The sequence below is a fragment of the Ziziphus jujuba genome, chromosome 2 (assembly GCF_031755915.1).
Source record: "Ziziphus jujuba cultivar Dongzao chromosome 2, ASM3175591v1".
NCBI lineage: Eukaryota > Viridiplantae > Streptophyta > Magnoliopsida > Rosales > Rhamnaceae > Ziziphus > Ziziphus jujuba.
This window is the reverse complement of record NC_083380.1, coordinates 34,049,340-34,064,525: the sequence shown is the minus strand read 5'-3', so window position 1 is coordinate 34,064,525 and position 15,186 is coordinate 34,049,340. Positions and strand designations below refer to the sequence as shown.

Sequence of the window (15,186 nt, the reverse complement as noted above, 5' to 3'; positions counted from 1 at the left end):
CCTAATTAGAGGACAATAAAGTCATACCAAGTTTGTTTTGGTTTCATAGAAAACCTTATGCTTCACATAAAAAAAAGATATAAAATAAGAAAAAAAATAATAAAAAATGTTCATAAAATATAGTATCAGGTGGTTCGTTTGTGTGTCGTTTTCAAATATCCAGAAAGAATATTGCTCCTATATTTGAATAAGGTAGTTTGCAGTTTTATCTAAGCCATAAAAATTTGTGAAGATATATTTAATGTATATATTACCCATCAATAATGGAGTGCATTATTTTATCAATATAATTATACTCCTGAGATATTAAATTTTGTTGTATTCTACCGAGCCTTTCCTCAGTTTTCACTTCGGTTTCATTATACAATATTCCTCTGTTAAACCCATTAACAGCCATGGATGGAACTTTCTTCCTTCATTTGATTACTATTTCGTTGGCCATGGTTCAATGTAATAATTTCACGGCTAGGGCCAAAGCCATCACCTCAGACCGGGCTGCTCTTCTTGTTCTTAAAGATCATATCTATGAAGATCCTCAAAACACCTTGGCGACCAACTGATCCACTTCTTCTATTTCCAATTGGGTTGGTGTCACTTGCGGTTCTCGTCATCATAGAGTGACCGTTTTGGATCTTTCTTCTATGGGTCTTACAGGCACCGTTCCTCCACACCTTGGAAACCTCTCATTTCTTATCGAATTGCACTTGAGAAACAATAGTTTTCATGGCTTGCTGCCCAAGGAATTGTCAGGTTTACGTCGGTTGAAGTTCATCAACTTTGGATACAATAATCTGAAGGGTCATATTCCTTCCTTGTTTGGGGTTGTTTCCAAAACTTGAAGTCTTGAACTTGTATGGAAACCAGTTTTTTGGTTCCATGCCCATCTCCATCTTCAATAACTTGTCCTCGTTACAACAGCTCGACCTCAGCGAAAACCAGCTCTCAGGTTAGCTACTTCTATTGGCTTCATGCTCCTTCACTACTTTCATGACCATATGTCTCTTTCAAGGCTTTACTTCTCTGGTAATTACTAAGATGTTCGAGCTTAATTTGATTTTTGTTGGTATAACCTTTTTACAGGAAGAATACCAAGAGAAATTCGGAACTTGACAAAGCTCAATGAGTTGCTTCTTAATGATAACATCTTATCCCAGGGTAGATATTGATAAACCAGAATTTGAAGGAGTTTTTGTTGTATATGGAAAGTAATGTGGCTTTTGGTTTTATACAATTAAATAAACTTTTTGTGTCAATGCTAACTTAAAACATGTATACATATAAAAATTTATATATATTTTGCAGAAATACCAGAGGAGATTGGTAATTATAAAGAAATGGAGGAGCTGAATATTGAATCCAATGAGCTAGAGGGGCCAATTCCTTTTGTCATCTTCAACATGTCTTCACTAAAAACTTTGGGTTTCAGTTCCAATAATCTATCAGGAAGCCTTCCACATAAAATTTGTCAAAATCTTCCTCATCTGCAAGGTCTACATATGTCTTACAATCAGCTCTCTGGACCCATTCCATCAGAATGGTTTCAATGTAAAGAGCTGATTACCATATCATTGTCATACAATTACTTCAGTGGGAGGATACCCGCAGGCATTGGTAACTTGCCAAAGCTGAGAAAGCTCTATCTTGGCGACAACATCTTGAGTGGAGGTATTGAAAACATAGTTTATTTATGTTTAACATTTCATAAATATTAACATAGATATGACTATTGCTGATTAATTGACTAACTTGTCAATGCACTGTGATATTTCATAGCATGTCATCAATCTCAAATTTGAAATATAAATTGAGAGCCACGTTTACATATTTTGGCACATTAATTCTTATTAACATTAAAAAAAAAAAAATTCATTTTATTATTATTTTTTTGTTTTATTGGAGTCTTGTGTAAAAATTTCATGTTGACATTTTTTAGTATAATAAGTTTGTATTGGTGTTCATGCCAATGCCAAGATAAAGAATAAGTGGACAACATTAGAAATTAAAAAAAATCGGAGTTTCAGTTTCATTTTCTTACAAATATAAAGAAAACCGATTGGCTGCAATGGTTTATTTAGAAAAATCATAAACAGTAGCCTACATTATTAGTGCATTATTTTAAATATAAGAGGCACTAATCTTGCAGACATTCCCGTGGAGATTGGTAACATTAAAATACGGGAAGAGATGGTTTTTGAAGCCAATGCACTAACAGGGTCAATTCCTTTAGTCATATTCAACATGTCTTCTTTGATAACTTTGGGTTTATATGGTAATAAATTATCAGGTAGTCTTCCAGACAATATATGTGATAATCTTCCTGCCTTAAAAATACTATCTTTGGCTCATAATCAGCTTGCTGGACCAATTCCATCACAATGGTTGCAATGCAAAGAGCTTCAGTTTTTGTATTTCAACTTAAATCATTTTGCTTGTAGCATACCTGCAAGTATTGGAAATTTGACAAAGTTGAAGGTGCTCGATCTTGCTGACAACAACTTGAAAGGTGTGTGTATGTGTGTGTATACGTATATATATATATATATATATGAAATTAGTTTCATTTGATAAAATTATTAAATAAATTATCGTTTCCCATTATGTTATTTTTGAATCAACAACATTAAACCTTCTTGCCAATTAGTTTTTCCCCAAATAATTAATTATGATCAAGCACTTACATTTTTCAGACTTTCCAAAGGAGATTGGTAATTTAATAGAGCTTGAGGAGTTGTGGGTAGAAACAAATGCGCTCAAAGGGCCATTGCCTTTATTCATCTTCAACCTGTCTTCTTTGCGAACTTTGGATTTCTCTAAAAATAGACTATCAGGTAGTCTACCGGATAATATATGTCATAATCTTCCTAATCTACAATATATGCGATTGTTTCAGAATCAGCTTGCTGGTTCCATTCCATCACAATGGTTTCAATGTAAACATCTTCAAACTTTGTTATTATCATACAAAAATTTTACTGGGGGAATTCCTACAAGAATTGGAAACTTGACAAACTTGAAGAAGCTGGATCTTGGGTACAACAACTTGACAGGTATTACATAAATTTCTTCTAGTTATTTTTGTAATTTTACTTCTTAAACATTGATGATTCTATACATATCATGCTTTAGAAAAATCATTCTAAAATTTTACTGAAAATTTATATTTAGATATATATAGACTACCTACTACTCTGGGTATTTGGTGATCACCTTTTTACCAAATTTTTGGATACTAAATGATGTGACAGTACATTAATAATTTACAATTTCATAGAGCTTATAAATATGGACAAGTGCATGAATCAAACGCAAGCCAATAATTTTACCCAAAAAAAGAAAAAAGAAAAGAAAAAGGGAAGCCAATAAAATAATGCCATGTTATTGATATCCAAAATGTTGGTCTCTATAATATAATCAGCTAATATGAATAAGAATGCATGTAGAGATGATTACTTAAAATTGTATTAACATTGTGAGTTCAGGTATCATACCAAAAGAGATTAGTCATCTATCTAATTTGGAGACATTGGTGTTGCAAGTTAACAATCTCAACGGTCAAATCCCATTTGAAATCTTTAACATCTCTACCATAAAGGAAGTTGGGTTGACAGAAAATCAATTATTTGGTCATTTTCCATCAACCACAAATTTCCCACTTCAAAACCTTGAGGAACTTGTTATAGGATTGAATAGTTTCAGTGGGTCAATACTCAGTTTTATCTCCAATGCTTCTCAACTTGAGAGACTTGATGTGGGACACAATTCATTTTCTGGCTCTCTGACTCATACTATTGGTAGTTTGATAAATCTTCAAACGCTAAGCTTAATTTTTAACAATTTCATCACAACTGACTCTTCGGCTTAAACAATTTTTTCACTTCTCTAGCTAACTGCAAAGACTTGAAAAGATTGGCGTTAACAAATAACCGGTTGGATTCAGTGCTTCCAAACTCCATTGGAAATATCACTTCTCTCCAATATTTTACAATAAGTAATTGCGTAATGAGAGGCAACATTCCAAGATATTTTGGAAACTTAACTAGCTTAACAACCCTAAGCTTAGATTACAATGAATTCAGTGGATCAATCCCACCTTCTATTGGAAGATTGCATAAGCTCCAAGGTTTATATCTTAATGACAATAAGTTACGAGGACTTATCCCTTCTGAAATTTGTCAATTAGATAGCTTGGTGGAATTAATTTTGGCTAATAATATGTTTTTTGGGCATATTCCTGCATGTTTGGGAAATCTTAAATCTCCAAGAAGTCTCTCACTCAACTCCAATGAGTTGAATTCCACAATACCAACCTCACTTTGGAGCCTTGAATACATTTTGGAACTTAACATGTCATCCAATTCTCTTGTTGGATCTTTACCTCTTGGTATTGGAAGCTTGAAGGTCTTGCTGGAATTAGATTTATCAAAGAACAAGTTATCCGGTAATATCCCTGACAACATTGGAGGTCTTAAATCTTTGGTCAATCTTTCCTTGGCAAGAAATAGATTTGAAGGTCCTATTCCTACATCACTTGGCACTTTGATAAGTGTAGAAGTCTTAGATTTATCAAGAAACAACCTATCTGGAACAATTCCCAAATCACTAGAGACACTGTTGAGATTAGATTACTTCAATGTATCTTTCAATCAGTTACAAGAAGAAATACCAACTGCAGGAGCTTTTACAAATTTTTCAAGTTTGTCATTTCTACAGAACAATGCTCTTTGTGGTGAACCTCGATTAGAAGTCCCACCATGCAAAACTAGTGGGGAAACTCGAAGTGCTTGGAAGTATATTGTTGCAGGGTTGGCATCAGCAATATTTATATCGTTGCTCTTATATTTGTTTATGAGACACAAAAATATTGACAATGCAAGTGAGACTGACTTGTTTTCTGTCGCAGAATTGAGAAAAATTTCATACAGAGAACTTATTCAGGCAACGGATGGATTCAGTGAAACAAACTTACTTGGTTCAGGGAGTTTTGGCTCTGTATATCTGGGAAAACTCAATGATGGAATGAATATTGCAATATAAGGCAAGGCGCTTCTTTCTCAAAGTTTCTCGCTTGTTGCTTTAGCAGGGGCGCTCACGTTTTTTGGCTCCTTCCCGGCCCGGAAGTTCGCTTCTGGGTCCGGTCACGTCCCCTATTTCACGTTTACGCCTAGGCCCTCGATTTGCCCTAGCTTTACGCTAGCCTTTCCCCGTATGAAGCCCTTACCTAGCGGGTCTTTCCGTTGCGGCTGGATCGACTGAAACTGCCTTAACTACTGCCGCAGGTGGATCAACTACAATTGGCTCTTCAGCGGATTAGTAGGTTCCGAATCAACCCCGTCGGATGGATTCAGTGAAACAAACTTACTTGGTTCAGGGAGTTTTGGCTCTGTATATCTGGGAAAACTCAATGATGGAATGAATATTGCAATTAAGGTTTTCAATTTAGAATTGGAAACAGCATTGACAGGTTTTGATAATGAATGCAAAGTGTTATACAATCTTCGACATAGAAATCTTATCAAAATCATCAGCATTCATAGCAGGATCAAGTTCAAAGCCTTGATACTCGAACATATGCCTCTTGGAAGCCTTGAAAATTGGTTGTACAATCCAAGTAATAGTTTGAGCATGCTACAGAGGTTGAACATCATGATAGATGTTGCGTCAGCATTGGAATATCTTCATCATGGCTATTCACCACCTGTTGTTCATTGTGATATATGTGAAGTCCAGCCGCACCACCACTGCACCGACAGTGTGAAGACTGCACAGCCATCACTTTTGACACCACTGCACCGACAGCCACCATTTTTGACAATGGCCATTGCTGCACCGAAAATGGATTGTTCAACAATTGTGGGCTCTGCAGAGGCTGTTGAAGATTGTAGCCATGCAACCGACCTTGTAAGCCTATAAATAGGCTCCATCCCGTTGTATGCAAGCCAAGCAAAGAGAGCAAGCTCAATATTATCCCAAGTGAGGAATATTGAGAGAAAACTCCGAGAGAGAGAGTGTTTAAGTTCCAGAGAGAGCTTGAGAGAAGAGTGAGCAAATTTTAGAGAGAGTTTGACAGTAAGGGGAGAGATTCCACGTGAGAATCCAAGAGAGAAGTTTTTTGTATTTTTGTATTCTATTTCCAAGAGAGTAATAGAATTCTTTTTATTTTTCTTCTCATATTTCTTCTCTAAAGTGGTCAGAGAACCACAACAAGTGGTATCAGAGCTCCAGGTCGAGAGCTTGGATTCAAAATTTGAAGAAACAGAGCTACTGTTATTCAAGTTGGTGTTTCGAAAAGTTGCTCAAATAATTAATTTGACAATACCAGGTGAAAGTAGTCGACGAGACGAGAACACACAAGTTTTCCGGCGAGAAAGCACCGTCTCACGCGCTCGCACGCACCGCCTGAAGTTTTCTGCAACAAGTCACGCGCCTCACGCGCCGCACGCGCCGTCTGGAGGTTGAAGACGACCACGTCAGCAGACACGTCAGCGCACCCAGCCACGTCATCTGCCAAGCGATCCGACACGTCGTCAGCCACGTCATCTGCCACGTGTTGACACGTCAGCACAAGCTGCCACGTCATCAGAAGTTTCTGAAATTACGGAACAGCCCCTGAACTATTGGAAATTACAGATTGACCCCTGTAGTTTCTGTATTTGCAGGTTGACCCAGAAATTTTATGAAATTACATTTTTGCCCCAAAATTTCTGGTAATTATATTTTGACCCCAGAAGAGTCAAGTCCACCATTTTCGACCGTTCCGGACGCAACGGTTAACTCCGTTTTGCCAAATTCAGCTCCATTTTTGGTCAAGCCATAATGTCAATGGAAGAATCATCTTTGGGAGCTATGGTTAAGCTCACTGCCACAAATTATACACTTTGGAGACCTCGGATGGAAGATCTCCTCAATTGTAAGGATCTGTTTGATCCTATAGAAGCTAAAGGAGAGAACCCCGATCCCAGCAAAGTAGCAGAATGGAAGAAATTAAACAAGAAAACGATCGGTCAAATCAGGCAATGGATCGATCACAGTGTCTTCCATCATGTAGCGAAGGAAACGGATGCATATGCCCTCTGGACAAAATTGGAGGACATGTACCAGGCCAAGACTGCTCGGAACAAAGCCCTGTTGCTTAAGCGATTGGTAAATTTAAAATTACAGAGTGGAACTTTTGTAGCCGAGCATACCAGTGAGTTCCAGAGCTTGGTAAATCAACTATCTGCTGTGGATTATCAACTAGGGGATGAGGATCAAGCCCTCCTACTTCTAAGCTCTCTTCCAGACAGTTGGGAGACATTGGTAGTCTCTCTCAGTAATTCGGCTCCGAATGGCAAACTTACTATGTCTATGGTTAAGGATGCCCTATTTAATGAAGAGGCCAGGAGAAAGGACATTGGCATGGATCAGTCACATGCCCTCGTCACAGAGAGAGGAAGACAGTAAAGAGGTGGTCGAGATAGGGGGAGAGGCACGAGCAAGAGCAGAGGCAGATCTACAGACGGTAGAAAATCATCATATAAGTGCTATCATTGTGGCCTGGAGGGTCACATGAAGAAGAACTGCAGATAGTTGTTGAGAGAGCAGAGACTCCAAGGTAATCAGCCGAAGAAGGATGGAGAGACACTAGTCACTGTTACAGGAGAAGTGGCGCTCTGCTCCACCGAAGAAGAGACATGCCTTCATATATCAACCCAAGATGTTGAGTGGGTAGTCGATACTGCAGCATCCTACCATGTCACTCCACACAAAGATTTCTTCAAAACGTACAAAGCAGGAGACTTTGGTACGGTAAAGATGGGAAATTCCAGTTTAGCAAAGATTATGGGAACTGGTGATATTCAGGTAAAAACGAATCTTGGTTGTACAATCACTTTGAAGGATGTCCGTCATGTTCCAGATCTTCGGCTTAATCTACTTTCGGGAGCAGCCTTAGACAAGCAAGACTATGACAACTACTTCAGCAAAGGCACATGGAAAATGATGAAAGGTGCCATAGTTGTCACCCGAGGACATATTTGTGGAACGTTGTACAAAACTCATGTGAAGATATGTGCAGATAGCCTCAATATTGCAGAAGGAGAGGCGTCTCAAAATCTGTGGCACCAGAGACTCGGTCACATGAGTGAAAAAGGATTGTCCACTTTGGCAAGGAAGAAGCTTATCACTGTTTGCAAGGATGCTGCGCTAGATCCTTGTAATCACTGCTTGTTTGGTAAGCAACATAGAGTCTCCTTCAGTTCCTCTGCATCGAGAAGATCAGAGTTGCTTAGTCTGGTGCACTCTGATGTTTGTGGTCCCATGGAGGTGGAATCATTAGGTGGCAACAAGTATTTCCTGACCTTCATTGATGATGCTTCTCGGAAGGTGTGGGTATATTTCTTGAAGACAAAGGACCAGGTATTGGAATACTTCAAACTGTTTCATACCATGGTAGAGCGTGAAACAGGAAAGAAGCTGAAATGTCTCCGCTCAGATAATGGAGGCGAGTATACTTCCAATGAGTTCGATGCCTACTGCAGAAGACACGGCATTCGACATGAGAAGACGGTCCCTCGCACCCCACAACATAATGGAATAGCCGAAAGAATGAATCGAACCATTATGGAAAAGGTCAGAAGTATGATCAGTATGGCTAAGCTGCCAAAGCCATTCTGGGGAGAAGCTGTTCGTGCCGCCTGCTATTTAATCAACAGATCACCGTCAGTACCGTTGAATTTTGAAATTCCGGAGAAAATGTGGTCGGGTAAGATTCCCTCCTACTCTCATTTAAGAGTGTTTGGTTGTTTAGCTTATGTACATGTATCCAAGGAGCTCAGACAGAAGCTCGATGCAAGATCTACTCCATGCATCTTTATAGGATATGGAGATGAAGAATTCGGATACAGGTTATGGGACCCGAAAACAAAGAAGGTTATTAGAAGCAGGGATGTAGTATTCCATGAAAACCAGAAAATGGAAGACATTGAAAAGCCCAGAATGTCTCCTAATTGTAGTTCTAGTGCCGAGAATTTTTATCCTAATCCAGCACCAGCACAAATAGCCACAGAGGATAATGAGGTGCATGAAGATATACCAGAAGCAGACCAGGAGGAAGAAGGGGATATTGAGCAGGGGGAGACTCAATCCTCTCAAGCAGCTGCAGGGCCATCACAGCGGTCAGATGATGGTACATCTCCTGAAACCAGTGGTTTACAAGTTCGGAGATCTGAGCGAGGCCGAATTCCATCAAAAAGATTTCCAGAATCTGAGTATATTCTGCTTACTGAAGAGGGGGAGCCAGAGAGTTTCCAGGAAGCTGTTTCTCATCAAGAGAAGGAAAAGTGGCTGCAAGCAATGCAAGATGAGATGGAATCCTTGCAGAAAGGAATTGACTTTGATGAGATTTTTTCACCAGTGGCAAAAATGACTTCAATTCGAGTCATTTTTGGTTTAGTAGCAAGTCTAAACCTAGAGCTTGAACAGATGGATGTGAAAACAGCATTTCTTCACGGTGATTTACATGAAGAAATCTACATGGAGCAGCTAGAAGGATTTGAGGTTTCAAGGAAAGAAAACCTCGTATGCAAGCTAAAGAAGAGCTTGTATGGCCTCAAGCAAGCACCAAGACAATGGTACAAGAAGTTTGACTCCTTTATGGTGAGTCAAGGTTATAAAAGGACTGCAGCAGACCAGTGTGTTTATATTCAAAAATTTTCAGGTGGAAACTTCATTGCACTTTTGTTATATGTGGACGACATGTTGATCGTTGGACAAGATGCAATGAAGATTAGTCAGCTGAAGAAAGAATTGTCTAAGTCCTTTGATATGAAAGACTTAGGACCAGCTCAACAAATTTTGGGAATGCAAATAATCCGAGACAGGAAGAATAGAAGGTTATGGTTATCTCAAGAGAAGTATGTTGAACGGGTGATAAAGAGATTCAACATGGATAAAGCCAAACCGATCAGCATTCCACTTGCAAATCATTTCAAGTTGAGTAAGAGATTGTGCCCCTCATCCAAAGAAGAGATAGAGGAGATGGCTTCAGTACCATATTCTTCAGCGGTAGGAAGTCTGATGTATGCAATGGTGTGTACCAGACCAGACATTACTCATGCAGTAGGTGTTGTGAGCAGATTTCTTTCAAATCCTGGAAAGAAACACTGGGAAGCAGTCAAATGGATTCTCAGGTATCTTAAAGGTACATCGAAGCTGTGCTTGAGCTACGGGGGAGGTGATCCAATCTTAGAAGGCTATACAGATGCAGATATGGCCGGAGACCCTGATAATAGAAAGTCTACATCAGGTTATCTTTACACTTTTGCAGGGGGAGCTGTGTCATGGCAGTCAAGATTGCAGAAGTGTGTTGCTTTATCCACTACTGAAGCAGAGTACATTGCCACAGCGGAAGCGGGTAAGGAAATGTTGTGGTTAAAGCGTTTTCTCACAGAATTGGGCATCAAGCAAGAAGACTACAAGATACATTGTGATAACCAAAGTGCCATGGATTTGAGCAAAAACTCAATGTATCATTCCCGTACAAAGCACATTGACATCCGCTATCATTGGATACGTGAAGTAATAGATCAACAGTTGCTAAAACTGATGAAGATCCACACAAAAGAGAATCCAGCAGATATGCTAATAAAAGTTGTAGCTCAAGAGAAGCTGAAGCTATGCAGAGACATAGCTGGAATAGATGGCAGATGACCATCAGTTTAAATGCGGCTGGAGGGGGAGAATTGTGAAGTCCAGCTGCACCACCACTGCACCGACAGTGTGAAGACTGCACAGCCATCACTTTTGACACCACTGCACCGACAGCCACCATTTTTGACAATGGCCATTGCTGCACCGATAATGGATTGTTCAATAATTGTGGGCTCTGCAGAGGCTGTTGAAGATTGTGGCCATGCAACCGACCTTGTAAGCCTATAAATAGGCTCCATCCCGTTGTATGCAAGCCAAGCAAAGTGTCAGGACCCGTCCAGAATTCCTTCCCCGGAACCCTAGACAGCCCTGATCCCAGGGAAACCCTACCGGACCCTCCAAAGGAAAATCCGACAGAGCCTCCCCTAAGGGATTTACTTACCACAATTTACCTGTACTGAAAACACAATTCTAAAAACATCCCCTTATTCCTCCCACAAACTACAAACTGATTCCACAAATTCCAGCACTTCTCAAAGCAACAACAGTCCAGTGCATAAATAAAACAGAAGTATTCCAATAGTATACAGAGCTTTAAGAAGTGCTAAACAACAGAAATACAACAAGGCTGAAAAGAAATAATACACTGAAATGAAAGAGTACAAAGAAACTTCTCGAAACACAACAGCAGCGGAAAACTTAGTTCGCTCCGGAAGAACGTCTACCACCACTTGCACCTAAGGGAACGGAATTTAAGAGTGTGAGATGCTAATCATCTCCGTGAGTAACCCGAACTACTGAACACCTTTTGATAATAATAATAAAATAATAACAATTAAGGAGTGGAACAAATACCAACAATTAATAATAAATAATAATAACCTTTGGAAAATAATGATTTCCCTCAAAACTCTCACCAATCGCTCCGTTTGAAATGTTCCCTTTTTAAAACCTTTTCGCAAAACCCAATGTGCATACCTCCCAAAAACCAAGGGATTAAATAATTTAACAACAACAATTAAATAAATACATACCCCAAATATATAATAAAAATATAATAAATTATAATAAATAAATTTTGAACACCTTTGGGGTTTAAACCATTATTTGCAATTACACCGATAATTACACCTGACGCACCACACCATATACCGGTGATGCCCTCCGATACCCAGCGTCCCGAGCACCGACTGGCGGGAGGTTAAAGAGAGAAACCTGCAGTGGTCACTTCGGCGTCCCGACAGTACCGACTGCTAAAAACCATCACCCGGCCAAGGAGGGGGGCGGCTGTGCGCAACAATAACCTTGCCTGCCCACGGTCCAATGGCAACTCACGGGTGAAGTAATAACCGCACGCTAAACCATATAATAACTGCGTGCTAAACCACGTGTCCATACACCATACACCAGAACACCAATACTGTATGAGTGCGTCTAAAAATAAACATAAACAACCAACCGTACCGTTTTTCCAAAAAACCACCGTGGGAAGTATACCAAATTTTCACAAACACCATCCCACATATTTTTATTTAATAACCCGGTACGAAACATTGATAACCAACAAACCACAATTTTCTCGAAACACGAAATGCAACCATAAAAATACCGCGGGCATAATTTATAAAATTTAACCAAATATTTTCACAAAATATTTAACCCAATTATGCCCGAGAAATCACATTTGAAACCACGTAAAATTAATACCGAAACATACCTTGCTCATGCATAACAAATAAATTAAATTAAACCGTATTAAAACCATAATTAAACCACACCACATGAGCATAATTAAATACTAAATTAAATACCAATTAAATTTAATTAATTGCCCAAAATAATTTTTGAAGGTGGGTCACTCACCTGGAGAGCGCAAATCAACTAAGATCCTCTTCGGGATCCACTCCACTACTCGCGCGTGCACCTAAACAACCACAGTGCACAAACCAAAAATATTAATATTTTATTCGGGTAATTCCCAAATGGATACCCGGGGAGCGAACACCAAGCGACATCTAAGGGTTACGAGTTATATACCGAATCGAAGCTCGCGTGATGAGGATCACGGATTCGGTCTTACTTTCCGATGATCGAACCCGACGGGGTCGGAATCTCGCCGGAAAGCTTTTCGAGTTTCGGCTCCGCAATTCTCCCAAACCGTCGCGAATTGGCGGAAACGGAAGTCGGATTTGGGTTCAGGAGGTCGAACACTGCAGACTGGAGCTGGCCGGAATTTTCGGGTACTCGCCGGAACAGTAATTTCCGGCGAGCCGCCACGTCACCGGCAACCGTCACCGGAACAGTATTTTCCGACGGTGGCCGTTTGCTGTGAAATTTTGCAGATTTGTAGATCGTGAGGAGAGCAATCCAACGGGACCGACGGTGAGCAAAACGGAGGTCGGACGGCGGAGAAATCACCGTTTGAAGATTTTCGACCCCTCGCCGGAAAACGCTCCGATCCCGGCGCGTCGGTGGTCCGATGGCCGTGATTTTTGGTGGGTAGGCCGGACTTGAGGAGAGGATCAAGGCTGTCAGGCGCGTGTGGCCGGAAAATGGCCGGAACAGTGCCGATTCGCGGTGGCCGGCGGTGGAGGGGAAAAATCGCCGCCAAACTTCGGACGTCCGATCCGGGCGCGTCCGGCGGCCGTTCACCGTGAAACTTGGAGGTTTTGCCGGAAATGAGGTGGGCAAGCTTTCTGTCCGGCGCATGTACAGTAACTTGGCCGGAACAGTGGAAAACTCCGGTGGCCGGCGGTGGCTCTCTCTCTCTCTTTCTCTCTCTTTCTCTCTCTTCTCTCTCTTTCTCTCTCTTCCCCGAGAGTTTTTCAAAATTAAAACCCTGCGTGACACTGTTCATGCCACGTGGACCAATCAGAAACTGACACGTGGCATTTCACTGTTCACCGACCCAAAAAAAAACATTAAAATAATACGGTATCCGGTAAACTTCAAACATCCATAACTTTTTAACCGGATGTCCGTTTTGAGCGTGCCGCTAGTCTGTGAACTCGTATCGACGAGCACTTCACAACCATGCATGAGTCAAAGCTCAATTCCCCATAAACAAAAAGTCAACTCCGGCACCCCTTGGACAGTTTGGACCGCAACTTGTTTCGTCCATAACTTTCAAACCGTAGCTCCGTTTTCGACGTGCTACCAGTCTACGAACTCGTGGCATCGTGCACTTCGCCATGGTACCCTAGTCATCTCGAAATTCCCACCGAGTCAAAAAGTCAACTTTTGACCCCTTTGGTCAACGGTCAACAGTCAACCTCGGTCAACGTGCACGGATTCCGGTGCGATTTGGGACGGGGTGTTACACAAAGAGAGCAAGCTCAATATTATCCCAAGTGAGGAATATTGAGAGAAAACTCCGAGAGAGAGAGTGTTTAAGTTCCAGAGAGAGCTTGAGAGAAGAGTGAGCAAATTTCAGAGAGAGTTTGACAGTAAGGGGAGAGATTCCACGTGAGAATCCAAGAGAGAAGTTTTTTGTATTTTTGTATTCTATTTCCAAGAGAGTAATAGAATTCTTTTTATTTTTCTTCTCATATTTCTTCTCTAAAGTGGTCAGAGAACCACAACAATATAAAGCCTAGCAACATACTTCTTGATGATGATTTGGTTGGTCATGTGGCTGATTTTGGCAATGCAAAAGTTCTAAGTGGAACAGAGTCAATGATACAAACCATTACACTAGCCACTATTGGATATATGGCACCAGGTAACAATTTCGCTTCCTTTTATTTATTTTGATGTTTCCAAATGATAATATTGCAATTTTTTTTTTTGTTCTCTAAATATTATAACAATTACATGCAGAGTATGGACAAGAAGGAATTGTTTCCGCAAAAGGCGATGCGTATAGTTATGGTATTGTCCTTATGGAAACTTTCACGAAAAAGAAGCCTACTGATAAGATGTTTGATGGAGATTTGAGCTTGATGAGATGGGTGAAAGAGTTGCTTCCTTGTGATGTTACTCAAGTCGTGGACACTAATTTGCTAAAAGAAAACTTTTCTGCTGTGAAGGATTGTTTTTCATCAATAATGGAATTGGCCTTGAATTGTACTGCAGAGTTACCTGAAGAAAGAAAACTTATGAAAGATGTTCTAGGTGCACTTTGCAAGATCAAAATGAAGTTCTTGAAGGCCATAGAGTGAGTATAAGAGAAAATCCCTGTCCACTCATGAATTTTTTGCATTTCCATGTAGTTACCTTAATATATATATATATATATATATAGAGTACATTCATTCATATAATTTTATAAATGATTAGTCTTTGACTTCTCACTCGCTTCTCTATGTTTTGACTCTACTTCTATGGCAGATCCATGGCCAACAATGATCAACGATCAACGTCCAGATCAGCACCTTCCATTGTTCCAATCGATGACAGCTCTGATGACTTTGATTAGGGACAGCAATTATCTTTCTCAAATCAACTTGCACCAAGTCCAAAACAACGTATTTGGTACCCATTTGATGCTTCTGCCATTTTATTCTTCATTTACTAAGATTTTGAGCTGTTGTTACTTTCTTAATTCAATGATGCATATTG

At 40.1% G+C, this 15,186-nt stretch overlaps 3 protein-coding genes across 3 annotated transcripts; all 3 read left to right on the top strand.

The window, feature by feature from the left end:
• The first annotated feature begins 876 nt into the window (after window positions 1-876).
• On the top strand, window positions 877-5,034 carry LOC132799122 (LRR receptor-like serine/threonine-protein kinase GSO1). The gene is made up of 7 exons (XM_048474918.2): window positions 877-946; window positions 1,081-1,155; window positions 1,303-1,665; window positions 2,144-2,503; window positions 2,688-3,047; window positions 3,480-3,791; window positions 3,884-5,034. Exons 1-7 carry the CDS (start codon window positions 877-879, stop codon window positions 5,032-5,034), a joined length of 2,691 nt encoding a protein of 896 aa, XP_048330875.2.
• Window positions 5,001-6,099, top strand: LOC132800636 (receptor kinase-like protein Xa21). The gene has a single exon (XM_060814799.1). The coding sequence runs from the start codon at window positions 5,410-5,412 to the stop codon at window positions 5,908-5,910; it is 501 nt and encodes a 166-aa protein (XP_060670782.1). The 5' UTR covers window positions 5,001-5,409; the 3' UTR covers window positions 5,911-6,099.
• A 4,716-nt stretch (window positions 6,100-10,815) lies between these two features.
• On the top strand, window positions 10,816-15,043 carry LOC107418692 (probable LRR receptor-like serine/threonine-protein kinase At3g47570). Its single transcript, XM_060815123.1, has 4 exons — window positions 10,816-10,872; window positions 14,191-14,347; window positions 14,446-14,782; window positions 14,956-15,043. Exons 1-4 carry the CDS (start codon window positions 10,816-10,818, stop codon window positions 15,041-15,043), a joined length of 639 nt encoding a protein of 212 aa, XP_060671106.1.
• The last annotated feature ends 143 nt before the right edge of the window (window positions 15,044-15,186 follow it).

What these genes read in the sequence shown, in the direction of transcription:
- LOC132799122 (XM_048474918.2), top strand. Translation starts at nt 877, where the DNA reads ATGCCCATCTCCATCTTCAATAACTTGTCCTCGTTACAACAGCTCGAC. An exon ending in CAGCGAAAACCAGCTCTCAG is followed by an intron (nt 947 to 1,080) that starts GTTAGCTACTTC and finishes ACCTTTTTACAG; the next exon opens with GAAGAATACCAAGAGAAATT. An exon ending in TGCTGACAACAACTTGAAAG is followed by an intron (nt 2,504 to 2,687) that starts GTGTGTGTATGT and finishes TACATTTTTCAG; the next exon opens with ACTTTCCAAAGGAGATTGGT.
- LOC132800636 (XM_060814799.1), top strand. Translation starts at nt 5,410, where the DNA reads ATGAATATTGCAATTAAGGTTTTCAATTTAGAATTGGAAACAGCATTG.
- LOC107418692 (XM_060815123.1), top strand. Translation starts at nt 10,816, where the DNA reads ATGGCCATTGCTGCACCGATAATGGATTGTTCAATAATTGTGGGCTCT. An exon ending in TTGTGGGCTCTGCAGAGGCT is followed by an intron (nt 10,873 to 14,190) that starts GTTGAAGATTGT and finishes TCTTCTCTAAAG; the next exon opens with TGGTCAGAGAACCACAACAA. An exon ending in AAGTTCTTGAAGGCCATAGA is followed by an intron (nt 14,783 to 14,955) that starts GTGAGTATAAGA and finishes CTTCTATGGCAG; the next exon opens with ATCCATGGCCAACAATGATC.